The 12507-nt window shown below is 48.4% G+C and overlaps 2 protein-coding genes across 3 annotated transcripts in view; one reads left to right on the plus strand and one right to left on the minus strand.

The window, feature by feature from the left end:
• Window positions 1-12507, plus strand: part of LOC140346519 (mitogen-activated protein kinase kinase kinase kinase 4-like) — a 103944-nt gene that overhangs the window by 84431 nt on the left and 7006 nt on the right. The window contains exons 26-29 of the mRNA XM_072432632.1: window positions 2395-2550; window positions 3165-3308; window positions 3383-3517; window positions 4336-4469. Of these exons, the coding sequence (XP_072288733.1) occupies window positions 2395-2550; window positions 3165-3308; window positions 3383-3517; window positions 4336-4469 (569 nt within the window). The remainder of the gene's footprint in view (window positions 1-2394; window positions 2551-3164; window positions 3309-3382; window positions 3518-4335; window positions 4470-12507) is intronic.
• Window positions 5604-7586, minus strand: LOC140354819 (E3 ubiquitin/ISG15 ligase TRIM25-like). 2 transcript variants are annotated; one of them, XM_072440055.1, is made up of 2 exons: window positions 6671-7585; window positions 5604-6556 (listed from the first exon to the last, which is right to left on the minus strand). In XM_072440055.1, exons 1-2 carry the CDS (start codon window positions 7496-7498, stop codon window positions 5822-5824), a joined length of 1563 nt encoding a protein of 520 aa, XP_072296156.1. In that variant the 5' UTR covers window positions 7499-7585; the 3' UTR covers window positions 5604-5821. The 2 variants fall into 2 exon arrangements, with proteins under 2 accessions (XP_072296156.1, XP_072296155.1); XM_072440054.1 differs by having other exon boundaries at window positions 5604-7586.

The following is a 12507-nucleotide window of genomic DNA, read 5'->3' on the forward strand; positions in this document are numbered from 1 at the left end:
GCATTCTACAGCGGGCGTTAAAGGAGACTCTCGTTCACGTCTTTTGCGTTCCACAGCAGGCGTTAAAGGAGACTCTCGTTCACGTCTTTTGCGTTCCACAGCGGGCGTTAAAGGAGACTCTCGTTCACGTCTTTTGCGTTCCACAGCAGGCGTTAAAGGAGACTCTCGTTCACGTCTTCTGCGTTCCACAGCGGGTGTTAAAGGAGACTCTCGTTCACGTCTTCTGCGTTCCACAGCGGGTGTTAAAGGAGACTCTCTTTCACGTCTTTTGCGTTCCACAGCAGGCGTTAAAGGAGACTCTCGTTCACGTCTCCTGCGTTCCACAGCGGGTGTTAAAGGAGACTCTCGTTCACGTCTTCTGCGTTCCACAGCGGGTGTTAAAGGAGACTCTCGTTCACGTCTTCTGCGTTCCACAGCGGGCGTTAAAGGAGACTCTCTTTCACGTCTTTTACATTCTACAGTGGGCGTTAAAGGAGACTCGTTCACGTCTTTTGCGTTCTACAGCGGGCGTTAAAGGAGACTCTCGTTCACGTCTTTTGCGTTCCACAGCGGTGTTAAAGGAGACTCTCGTTCACGTCTTTTGCATTCCACAGCGGGCGTTAAAGGAGACTCTCTTTCACGTCTTTTGCGTTCCACAGCGGGTGTTAAAGGAGACTCTCGTTCACGTCTTTTGCGTTCCACAGCGGGTGTTAAAGGAGACTCTCATTCACGTCTTTTGCGTTCCACAGCGGGCGTTAAAGGGGACTCTCGTTCACGTCTTTTGCGTTCCACAGCGGGCGTTAAAGGAGACTCTCGTTCACGTCTTTTGCATTCTACAGCGGGCGTTAAAGGAGACTCTCGTTCACGTCTTTTGCGTTCCACAGCGGGCGTTAAAGGAGACTCTCGTTCACGTCTTCTGCGTTCCACAGCGGGTGTTAAAGGAGACTCTCGTTCACGTCTTTTGCGTTCCACAGCGGGCGTTAAAGGAGACTCTCGTTCACGTCTTTTGCGTTCCACAGCGGGTGTTAAAGGAGACTCTCGTTCACGTCTTTTGCGTTCCACAGCGGGTGTTAAAGGAGACTCTCGTTCACGTCTTTTGCGTTCCACAGCGGGCGTTAAAGGAGACTCTCGTTCATGTCTTTTGCTGTTCCACAGGGGGCGTTAAAGGAGACTCTCGTTCACGTCTTTTGCGTTCCACAGCGGGCGTTAACGGAGACTCTCGTTCACGTCTTTTGCATTCTACAGCGGGCGTTAAAGGAGACTCTCGTTCACGTCTTTTGCGTTCCACAGCAGGCGTTAAAGGAGACTCTCGTTCACGTCTTTTGCGTTCCACAGCGGGCGTTAAAGGAGACTCTCGTTCACGTCTTCTGCGTTCCACAGCGGGTGTTAAAGGAGACTCTCGTTCACGTCTTTTGCGTTCCACAGCGGGTGTTAAAGGAGACTCTCGTTCACGTCTTTTGCGTTCCACAGCCGGCGTTAAAGGAGACTCTCGTTCACGTCTTTTGCGTTCCACAGCGGGTGTTAAAGGAGACTCTCGTTCACGTCTTTTGCGTTCCACAGCGGGCGTTAAAGGGGACTCTCGTTCACGTCTTTTGCGTTCCACAGCGGGTGTTAAAGGAGACTCTCGTTCACGTCTTTTGCGTTCCACAGCGGGCGTTAAAGGAGACTCTCGTTCACGTCTTTTGCGTTCCACAGCGGTGTTAAAGGAGACTCTCGTTCACGTCTTTTGCGTTCCACAGCGGGTGTTAAAGGAGACTCTCGTTCACGTCTTTTGCGTTCCACAGCGGGCGTTAAAGGGGACTCTCGTTCACGTCTTTTGCGTTCCACAGCGGGTGTTAAAGGAGACTCTCTTTCACGTCTTTTGCGTTCCACAGCGGGCGTTAAAGGAGACTCTCGTTCACGTCTTTTGCGTTCCACAGCGGGTGTTAAAGGAGACTCTCGTTCACGTCTTTTGCGTTCCACAGCGGGTGTTAAAGGAGACTCTCGTTCACGTCTTTTGCGTTCCACAGCGGGCGTTAAAGGAGACTCTCGTTCATGTCTTTTGCTGTTCCACAGGGGGCGTTAAAGGAGACTCTCGTTCACGTCTTTTGCGTTCCACAGCGGGCGTTAACGGAGACTCTCGTTCACGTCTTTTGCATTCTACAGCGGGCGTTAAAGGAGACTCTCGTTCACGTCTTTTGCGTTCCACAGCAGGCGTTAAAGGAGACTCTCGTTCACGTCTTTTGCGTTCCACAGCGGGCGTTAAAGGAGACTCTCGTTCACGTCTTCTGCGTTCCACAGCGGGTGTTAAAGGAGACTCTCGTTCACGTCTTTTGCGTTCCACAGCGGGTGTTAAAGGAGACTCTCGTTCACGTCTTTTGCGTTCCACAGCGGGCGTTAAAGGGGACTCTCGTTCACGTCTTTTGCGTTCCACAGCGGGCGTTAAAGGGGAGGCTGTGCGGAGAGAAGGACACAGAAAAGGCTCTGTGGTCAACGTGAACCCGACTAACATCAAACCTCAGAGCGACTCTCCAGAGATCAGGAAGTACAAGAAGAAATTCAACACGGAGATCCTGTGTGCCGGACTCTGGGGTCAGTACAAATACGTGTAGTACAGATGTGCTCAGTACTAGCGTTTCATCATAGTACTAAATATATACAAAGGACATACTTAACCTAAACACTACATGACAAATACATAAAATAATTAAGTACACAGGAAGTTGGATCAGATAGTTCATACTTTTTATCCATAGTTTTGGGTTTAGTCCCTTTGCGTTCAGTGTTTTTCAATAAGATTATGTTTTTTAATGGCTTTTTATTCTTCAGATGTTTCATTGTGTTTACATTCTGCTTTAGATTTTGACAAAAGTGTCTCTGTTTAACTGAATCTTATGTTCATATTTTTCTGATTTTAGTAAATATTCTTTTAATAGTGTGTGTTGTCGTTTTCATCTCCTCTGTTGTGTGTACATAAAGCTGTGCATCTGATGTTTCTCACACTTAGATTTTCACTGGTGGAAAAAGATGAGGGATTATTATAGTAAATATCTGGTTTAAACCTTTTCCATGTTGTTTTATCCGTGTAAATGTAAATATAAAGAACTGTGTTTGTCTCTTCTTCTATGGACCAGTGACCGTCGGACCACTTTTTGTCCTTCCTCATCAGAGAAACACTGTCTAAACGTGTGTGCTTGTAATGGCAGGGGTGAACCTGCTGGTGGGGACAGAGAGCGGCCTGTGGCTCCTGGACCGCAGTGGACAGGGGAAGGTCTACTCTCTGATCAGCAGGAGGAGGTTCCAGCAGCTGGACGTCCTGGAAGGGCTCAACGTCCTCATCACCATCTCAGGTACCAGGCCCCAAAACGCACGCTTTCCGAAGGCGTTCTCTAGCCGTACAAACACGGTGGTGCGTTCTCCGCAGGGAAGAAGAACAAGCTGCGTCTGTACTACCTGTCGTGGCTGAGGAACAAGATCCTCCACAACGACCCGGAGGTGGAGAAGCGCCAGGGCTGGACGTCCGTGGGCGAGCTGGAGGGCTGCGGACACTACAAAGTCGGTACGGAGCCGCTCTTTTACTAGACCCTTTCATCCCCTCGAGCCCCTCCCCCATTTTCTATTGGCCGTGACGATGTCGCCGTGGTGTTCTCAAATCCTCAGTGTTTGTTTGTCGACAGATTCCAGGGGTTTTATTGTTGTTTGTGGCCAACAGGAAATACAAAACATTAAAATGTGACAGTTTCGTTGCCGTCATGTCGGGTTTGGCTCCTGAGTTATGTCCAGCAGCACTCGGGGCGTTCTCCTCCGTCCAGCAGCACTCGGGGCGTTCTCCTCCGTCCAGCAGCACTCGGGGCGTTCTCCTCTATCCAGCAGCACTCGGGGTGTTCTCGTCCGTCCAGCTGCACTCGGGGCGTTCTCCTCTATCCAGCAGCACTCAGGGCGTTCTCTCATGTCCAGCAGCACTCGGGGCGTTCTCCTCTATCCAGCAGCACTCGGGGCGTTCTCGTCCGTCCAGCAGCACTCGGGGCGTTCTCGTCCGTCCAGCAGCACTCGGGGCGTTCTCCTCTATCCAGCAGCACTCGGGGCGTTCTCGTCCGTCCAGTAGCACTCAGGGCGTTCTCTCATGTCCAGCAGCACTCGGGCGTTTTCTTATGTCCAGCAGCACTCAGGGCATTTTCCTCTGTCCAGCAGCACTCTGGGTGTTCTCATGTGTCTAGCAGCACTCAGGGTGTTCTCTTATGTCCAGCAGCACTCAGGGCGTTCTCCTCTGTCCAGCAGCACTTGGGGCGTTCTCCTCCGTCCAAGAGCACTCGGGGCGTTCTCCTCCGTCCAGCAGCACCCGGGACGTTCTCATGTGTGTGTTTGTTGTGTCCACAGTCCGATATGAGAAGATAAAGTTCCTGGTGATCGCTCTGAAGAACGCCGTGGAGGTTTACGCCTGGGCTCCCAAACCGTACCACAAGTTCATGGCCTTCAAGGTAAGAACTGTCACTCATAGAAATCTGACCTTTGTGCGTTCTCCTTTTGAATAATGCCTTTCACACATTACAAACTCCATTTCGATTCTAAGGAAAATACTTGATTCTCTAGATTTTAAAATGCTCTTTTTACGTGAACAATGGCAGGTTAACCCTAACTATAGAAATCATTTCAACGCGTGACTCATTAGAGCTTTAGTTCATCTCCTCGTTACAACAGTCGTGTTCAAACTCACCTGTCACTCACAGATGCAGATCAAACCACGCCTGAACAAACTGTTTCCCTGAAGTGGAGTTGGTCCTAAACAGCCTCAGATTCACTCTTCATCAAATGTTGTGTTATTCCTGTGTCGCTGTTGTCGCTTCATAAATGGTGTTGTGTCAGGTGAACGCTCCTGTCACTTCCCAGGATCCTCTATTGCACCAAACGAGCTCATGACGACATTAAACCACTGTATTTATAACTAACTTCTAAATCATTAGAAACACAAACACAGACGTAAGAAGAAAACGGGTTTATTAAGACATATTTCAGAATAATTTAAATATAGATGAGACACACTGTAATGTTAGATTTTATTGGTCAGTCACTGATTGCCCTGAGCACATGACACAGCCATGAACGACTTTCCCGTTACATTTGACCCGGTGCAGTGGATTTGAGCCAAACTGAGGCTCCACAGAGGCTAAAACGAGGCGTAAAAGCTCCAAACACACGCTGTCATTTGTGCTGCTCATGATTCCGACTCAGAGCATAAGCTGTAAAACCAGTGTGACTCGCTCTGTGACCTGAGAAACCTTTACAATTATGACTAAAAGTCACACAAAACACAGTGAGAATCCACAGAGAAACACTTCAAAGCAAAACTAAATAGTCCAACTGTTGTTTTAGATGAAGAAAATGACTTTAGACTTTTACAGAGCAAAGACTTGTATAAAACTGTGACAGGAAAAACATTTGATTTGAAAGAAAGTTCAGACAAAGTGAGTTAAACAGAGGCTGATGTCAAATATGTAGAGAATAAATGAGTTTAATTTGAATATTATGAACAGAAATAGTGAAACAAAAGCTCGTCTGTGCCACATTCTAACTCAAATGTTCTGTTTGATCAGGTTTCAAATGTTTGACAAAATAAGTGCCATAATGTACTTTTTTAAACAAACAGGATTAAATCACAATTAACAACTGTATTTTTCATTGTTTAACTCAAAATAACAGTAGTTCATTTCTTTCAGCCGGCCTGTCAGAACGTGTTCAAATGAGTGACTTTTGTTTCAAATCCATCTCTAGTTATTGATTTTATGGACAAAGTCTTTTAAACATTTATCCAGTTAGTTCTAAATAAAAGGCACAAATGTGATCCAGACTGTGGAGAACAGAGCTGTTATTTCAGTTTAGGGAAATGTACTGTGTCTCCTGGAAACCAGTCAAACCTGACTCCAGCGTAGAGCGGCTGAGTGAAAGAGGTCTGGACTCTGTGGACGAGGCTCATGTTCCATTCGGAGAAGCTGTAAAACTCCAGAACCCCTGCACTGTGGTCCAGGTAAACCCCAATTCTGGACCGGACCCGACCTGAGACCGGACCTGCGACCAGACCTGAGACCTGGGACTGGACTGAGTTAAACCAAAATGAATAACTCTTTGGCTCTCTTGCTAAAGACCAGGATTTATTATTTCTTCCAAAAAAACTTTCAGGGTGTTCTTTTCTCTCAATATCTCTGTATGAAACTGCAACATCAACACACCACTCCGCCCACAACCCGCTCGGACTCCACTCCACCTCCCAGTAACAGCGGCCCGTCAGACTCTCTCTGCTCAGGACCTGACACACGTCACTGAATCTGTCTGAATGAAGAGGATAACTCTCGAGTACACCAAAAGATGTTACTCTTCTGTTTCCATCAGACAGAGTTAGAAGGGGGTGAGCTGTGTTTCGGTCCAGAGTGATTTCTGTATAATATTGTAAGAAGTCCTCTCTGGAGCTGGGTCCAGCTGGTGACAGTAAAACCTGGACTGGACTCAGAGTGAGCTGGAGTTTGTCCCTGAGCGCTGACACAGCTCTGGTCACTTCCTCAAAGTCGCTCAGGAACCCTGTCTGAATCCTGGCTGGCTCTGTGCTCTGTGTGTCTGTGGACAGTGAACCGTAGAGCTGTAGAAACTGGTTATGATCCGGAGTGAGGGACAGTGTATCCAGCTCAGAGATGCTCCTCTTCAGCTCAGTCACGTCCTGCTGCAGTTGGTCCTGGAGCTCTTGGACTCGGCTCAGTTGGGTCTGTTTCTGGGAGAGGATCTGCTGCTCCACTTCAGAGTCTCTTTTCTTCAGGAGAAGGGCCATCTCTCTGAAGCTGTCCCTGCTGCACTGCACTGCTGCCTTGGCAGAGCGGTTGATGTCCTGGGCCTCCTGTTTGAGCCTCTTCAGGTCTGTGTTTTTGTCCTGGAGGCTCTGGAGCAGCAGGGCCCTCCTGGCCGGCAGCTCTGCCTGTTTCTGGGCCCTCTCTGAGGCAGAGGACACTATGTTATGTCCCTCGTGCTGGTCCACACAGAGAGAGCAGATGTTCTGCTGGTCTCTGCGACAGAACAGCTCCATCACTCTGTGGTGTTGAGAGCAGATGTTTTCCTGGAGCTTGTGTGTTGGCGCCACCAGCTGGTGTTTCTGAAACGCTGCAGCATCATAATGAGGCTGGAGGTGGCTCTCACAGTATGAAGCCACACACTGCAGACAGGACTGGACAGCTTTCATCTTCCTCCCAGTGCACACATCACCGGACACATCCTGAGGTCCGGCATAGCAGCGATCAGCAGGGGGCGCTGTGAGCCCAGTCTTCTTCAGCTGTTCTACTAAACCTGCTAACATGATGTTCTTGATGAGGACAGGCCTGGGGCTGAAGCTCTGGCGACACTCAGGACAGCTGTAGAGCTGCTTCTGGTCCTCTTGGTCCCAGTGGTGTTGGACACAGTCCCTGCAGTAGCTGTGTCCACAGGGAATAGTCACTGGATCCTTCAGTAGATCCAAACACATGGGACAGAAAAAGGCCTCATGGTCCAGAGCTTTCTGTGCCATCTCTGCTGGAACAGAGCGACTGAGAGTTTCACTTCCACACAAATGAAACTTAAGAGTGAGAGAGAGCAGGGGGAGGAGCCAGGGGAGGAGCCAGGGGGAGGAGCCAGGCCGCACCCACAGCTCTGTGTTCTGAGGAGGAAGGAGAAAACACAAGACTTTAAAGACACAGACACAGGTTTATCACAGTTTAAAGTCTTCACACACTTTGTCTTTAAATACTTGGTAAACGTGTCATATTTTACACTACTTATTATTACTGCATCACAAAAGTAACTTTACTTTAGGGTTATTTTATTAATATTGTACAAAATAATGACTATGTGCTGCTTCCAAGTAGAAGTAAACCTGAAATAAGTAGTTTAAATGTCTGGAGGGCCTGACACAGTAGAAACATGTCCACAGTTTGATCTCTTTCTCTAATGGCCCGTTCAAACCGCAAACGCCTATTCGCGCGTTATGGCGAAGTTGGACGCAAGTACGCATGAAGAAAAACGCAAATACGCCGCGTTCTCGACGCAGCGGAGCAGAGACGAAGTATAGTAAGCAGACGCGCGTTTGCCGCGTGCGCATGCGCAGTGGAGGTGTTGTCAGTCTGGCTTCTTTAATGGCGGATCAAAGTTGAGAAAGTGCCTTTTGCGTATTTGCTCTTCAAAGCCCAAAAACGGAGACGCTCGGCGGCGTGTCTGGATCCACCAGTGATCCGAGTTTAGTCAATAACATAATTTGCTTCAAGACTAGATAAATCTCGCTCTCAGCTGTAGTTTCGTTTGTCCCGGGTCCTGTTTGATGACTTGTTTTCCCGCATTGGTGCGCGGACATGTACCAGGACAACAACTACAGACGCCTGTCCATCAGTCCATCAGGTCAGTACAGAGATATTCATGTTTGAGCGCAATAATAAAGTGTATCTGTTGTGTATCTGTTGTGTATGTGCTGTGTATCTGCTGTGTATGTGCTGTGTATCTGCTGTGTATCTGTTGTGTATCTGCTGTATATGTGTTGTGTATGTACTGTGTATGTACTGTGTATCTGCTGTGTATGTACTGTGTATCTGTTGTGTATGTACTGTGTATCTGTTGTGTATGTGCTGTGTATCTGCTGTGTATGTACTGTGTATGTGTTGTGTATCTGCTGTGTATGTGCTGTGTATGTGCTGTGTGTGTGCTGTGTATGTGCTGTGTATCTGCTGTGTATCTGCTGTGTATCTGCTGTGTATGTACTGTGTATGTGTTGTGTATCTGCTGTGTATCTGCTTGTGGTTGTGTATAAAACCAATGAAAAGTACATAGATAGTAAAAATTAATATTTTTTTTAGTAAAAAAAACATAGTTTTCATAGCGTTAATATTTTGTTCTAGTGCACCATTTAAAATTCGATTGTGGTATATTTAATGAAAGTACAAGTAAACTAAATTTAGGCTGTATAGTTATTTGTTTGTTTTATTATTCAGATCTCTTGCCACTGGGGATTTCTACAGGACAATCACCAGCAGCTTCAGGTACACAACAGAGGACTGGACGTCCACAACAGAGGACTGGACGTCCACAACAGAGGACTGGACGTCCACAACAGAGGACTGGACGTCCACAACAGAGGACTGAACGTCCACAACAGAGGACTGGACGTCCACAACAGAGGACTGAACGTCCACAACAGAGGACTGAACGTCCACAATACAGAGGACTGAACGTCCACAATACAGAGGACTGGACGTCCACAACAGAGGACTGGACGTCCACAACAGAGGACTGGACGTCCACAACAGAGGACTGAACGTCCACAACACAGAGGACTGAACGTCCACAACAGAGGACTGGACGTCCACAACACAGAGGACTGGACGTCCACAACAGAGGACTGAACGTCCACAACAGAGGACTGGACATCCACAACAGAGGACTGAACGTCCACAACAGAGGACTGAACGTCCACAACACAGAGGACTGGACGTCCACAACAGAGGACTGGACGTCCACAACAGAGGACTGAACGTCCACAACAGAGGACTGAACGTCCACAACACAGAGGACTGGACGTCCACAACAGAGGACTGAACGTCCACAACAGAGGACTGAACGTCCACAACACAGAGGACTGGACGTCCACAACAGAGGACTGAACGTCCACAACACAGAGGACTGGACGTCCACAACAGAGGACTGGACGTCCACAACAGAGGACTGAACGTCCACAACAGAGGACTGAACGTCCACAACACAGAGGACTGGACGTCCACAACACAGAGGACTGGACGTCCACAACAGAGGACTGGACGTCCACAACACAGAGGACTGGACGTCCACAACAGAGGACTGGACGTCCACAACAGAGGACTGGACGTCCACAACAGAGGACTGGACGTCCACAACACAGAGGACTGGACGTCCACAACACAGAGGACTGGACGTCCACAACACAGAGGACTGGACGTCCACAACAGAGGACTGGACGTCCACAACAGAGGACTGGACGTCCACAACACAGAGGACTGGACGTCCACAACACAGAGGACTGGACGTCCACAACAGAGGACTGGACGTCCACAACACAGAGGACTGGACGTCCACAACAGAGGACTGGACGTCCACAACACAGAGGACTGGACGTCCACAACACAGAGGACTGGACGTCCACAACAGAGGACTGGACGTCCACAACACAGAGGACTGGACGTCCACAACACAGAGGACTGGACGTCCACAACAGAGGACTGGACGTCCACAACAGAGGACTGGACGTCCACAACAGAGGACTGGACGTCCACAACACAGAGGACTGGACGTCCACAACACAGAGGACTGGACGTCCACAACACAGAGGACTGGACGTCCACAACACAGAGGACTGGACGTCCACAACAGAGGACTGGACGTCCACAACACAGAGGACTGGACGTCCACAACAGAGGACTGGACGTCCACAACACAGAGGACTGGACGTCCACAACACAGAGGACTGGACGTCCACAACAGAGGACTGGACGTCCACAACAGAGGACTGGACGTCCACAACACAGAGGACTGGACGTCCACAACACAGAGGACTGGACGTCCACAACAGAGGACTGGACGTCCACAACACAGAGGACTGGACGTCCACAACACAGAGGACTGGACGTCCACAACAGAGGACTGTACGTCCACAACACAGAGGACTGGACGTCCACAACAGAGGACTGGACGTCCACAACACAGAGGACTGGACGTCCACAACACAGAGGACTGGACGTCCACAACACAGAGGACTGGACGTCCACAACACAGAGGACTGGACATCCACAACAGAGGACTGGATGTCCACAACACAGAGGACTGGACATCCACAACAGAGGACTGGACGTCCACAACAGAGGACTGGACGTCCACAACAGAGGACTGGACGTCCACAACACAGAGGACTGGACGTCCACAACACAGAGGACTGGACGTCCACAACACAGAGGACTGGACATCCACAACAGAGGACTGGATGTCCACAACACAGAGGACTGGACATCCACAACAGAGGACTGGACGTCCACAACACAGAGGACTGGACGTCCACAACACAGAGGACTGGACGTCCACAACACAGAGGACTGGACATCCACAACAGAGGACTGGATGTCCACAACACAGAGGACTGGACATCCACAACAGAGGACTGGACGTCCACAACACAGAGGACTGGACATCCACAACAGAGGACTAGACGTCCACAACAGAGGACTGGACGTCCACAACAGAGGACTGGACGTCCACAACACAGAGGACTGGACATCCACAACAGAGGACTGGACGTCCACAACACAGAGGACTGGACGTCCACAACAGAGGACTGGACATCCACAACAGAGGACTGGGCGTCCACAACAGAGGACTGGACGTCCACAACAGAGGACTGGACGTCCACAACAGAGGACTGGACGTCCACAACAGAGGACTGGACGTCCACAACAGAGGACTGGACGTCCACAACACAGAGGACTGGACGTCCACAACACAGAGGACTGGACGTCCACAACACAGAAGTGTTTTTGATAAAGGGATTTTCATATTTATAGCAAAGACCACATGCTCCCTCAAGATTGAGCCCCAATGTCATGTTGTTTACACAGAATGAGATAAAGTTAAATGAATAAAACAGTGAGAAGCTTCTCAGCTCTTAAGTTATCAGTTCTCTTTACTTCTGCACCTACTTGTGCGTTGTAACACTGAAATTTCCCCACTGTGTGGACTAATAAAGGATTATCTCATCTTGTCCTTGTTTGTTTTTGTTTATGATCTTGAATTGTGGTAAATTAAATAAGTACATCTTTAAATAGCCACTGAATTTCCCAGACTTCCCAGTATTATATATATGAAAAAGATGCACGTAAACAGGACACACATTTTATAATATAAAATAATTTATTTTGTGGAAAAATAGAACAGTAAATAACTATATAGATATAGATATATCTCTCTCTCTCTCTCTCTCTCTCTCTCTCTCTCTCTCTCTCTCTCTCTCTCTCTCTCTCTCTCTCTCTCTCTCTCTCTCTCTCTCTCTCTATATATATATATATATATATATATATATATATATATATATATATATATATATATAGATATATATAGATATATATAGATCTATATAGATATATATCTATATAGATATATAGATATATATCTATATAGATATTGTCATTGTTGTGGTGCCGGTTCTTCTCAGGTGAAATGTGTGCGTACGTCACCGGAGCGTCATCTCTGATTGGCTGCTGCACCGCCGCGCCGCAGAAAAGCTCAAAATTCTGAACTTATTTGCGGCGAACCGTTTTGATGCATTGATGCTTTTACGCCCGTCAAAGCGTCTCGAGCGGAAAACGCAGGAGGTGCTCGACGCGCGTTTACATAGACTTTGAATGTAAACTGGACGCTTTTGCCGCACCGGTCTGAACGGGCCATGAGGCCTTTACCTGACAGTAAAAGTCATGTCTGAGGCTGTGTTGTTGTTGTTGTTGTTGTTGTTGTTGTTGTTGTTGTTGTTGTTTT

Source organism: Eucyclogobius newberryi, unplaced genomic scaffold (genome assembly GCF_026437365.1).
Source record: "Eucyclogobius newberryi isolate DKJ021-1_F unplaced genomic scaffold, fEucNew1.0.hap1 SCAF_11, whole genome shotgun sequence".
In the NCBI taxonomy this organism is placed as follows: Eukaryota; Metazoa; Chordata; class Actinopteri; order Gobiiformes; family Gobiidae; genus Eucyclogobius; species Eucyclogobius newberryi.

Bases quoted from the DNA above. Each gene is read 5' to 3' on its own strand.
- LOC140354819 (XM_072440054.1), bottom strand. From the start codon at position 7,498: ATGGCACAGAAAGCTCTGGACCATGAGGCCTTTTTCTGTCCCATGTGT.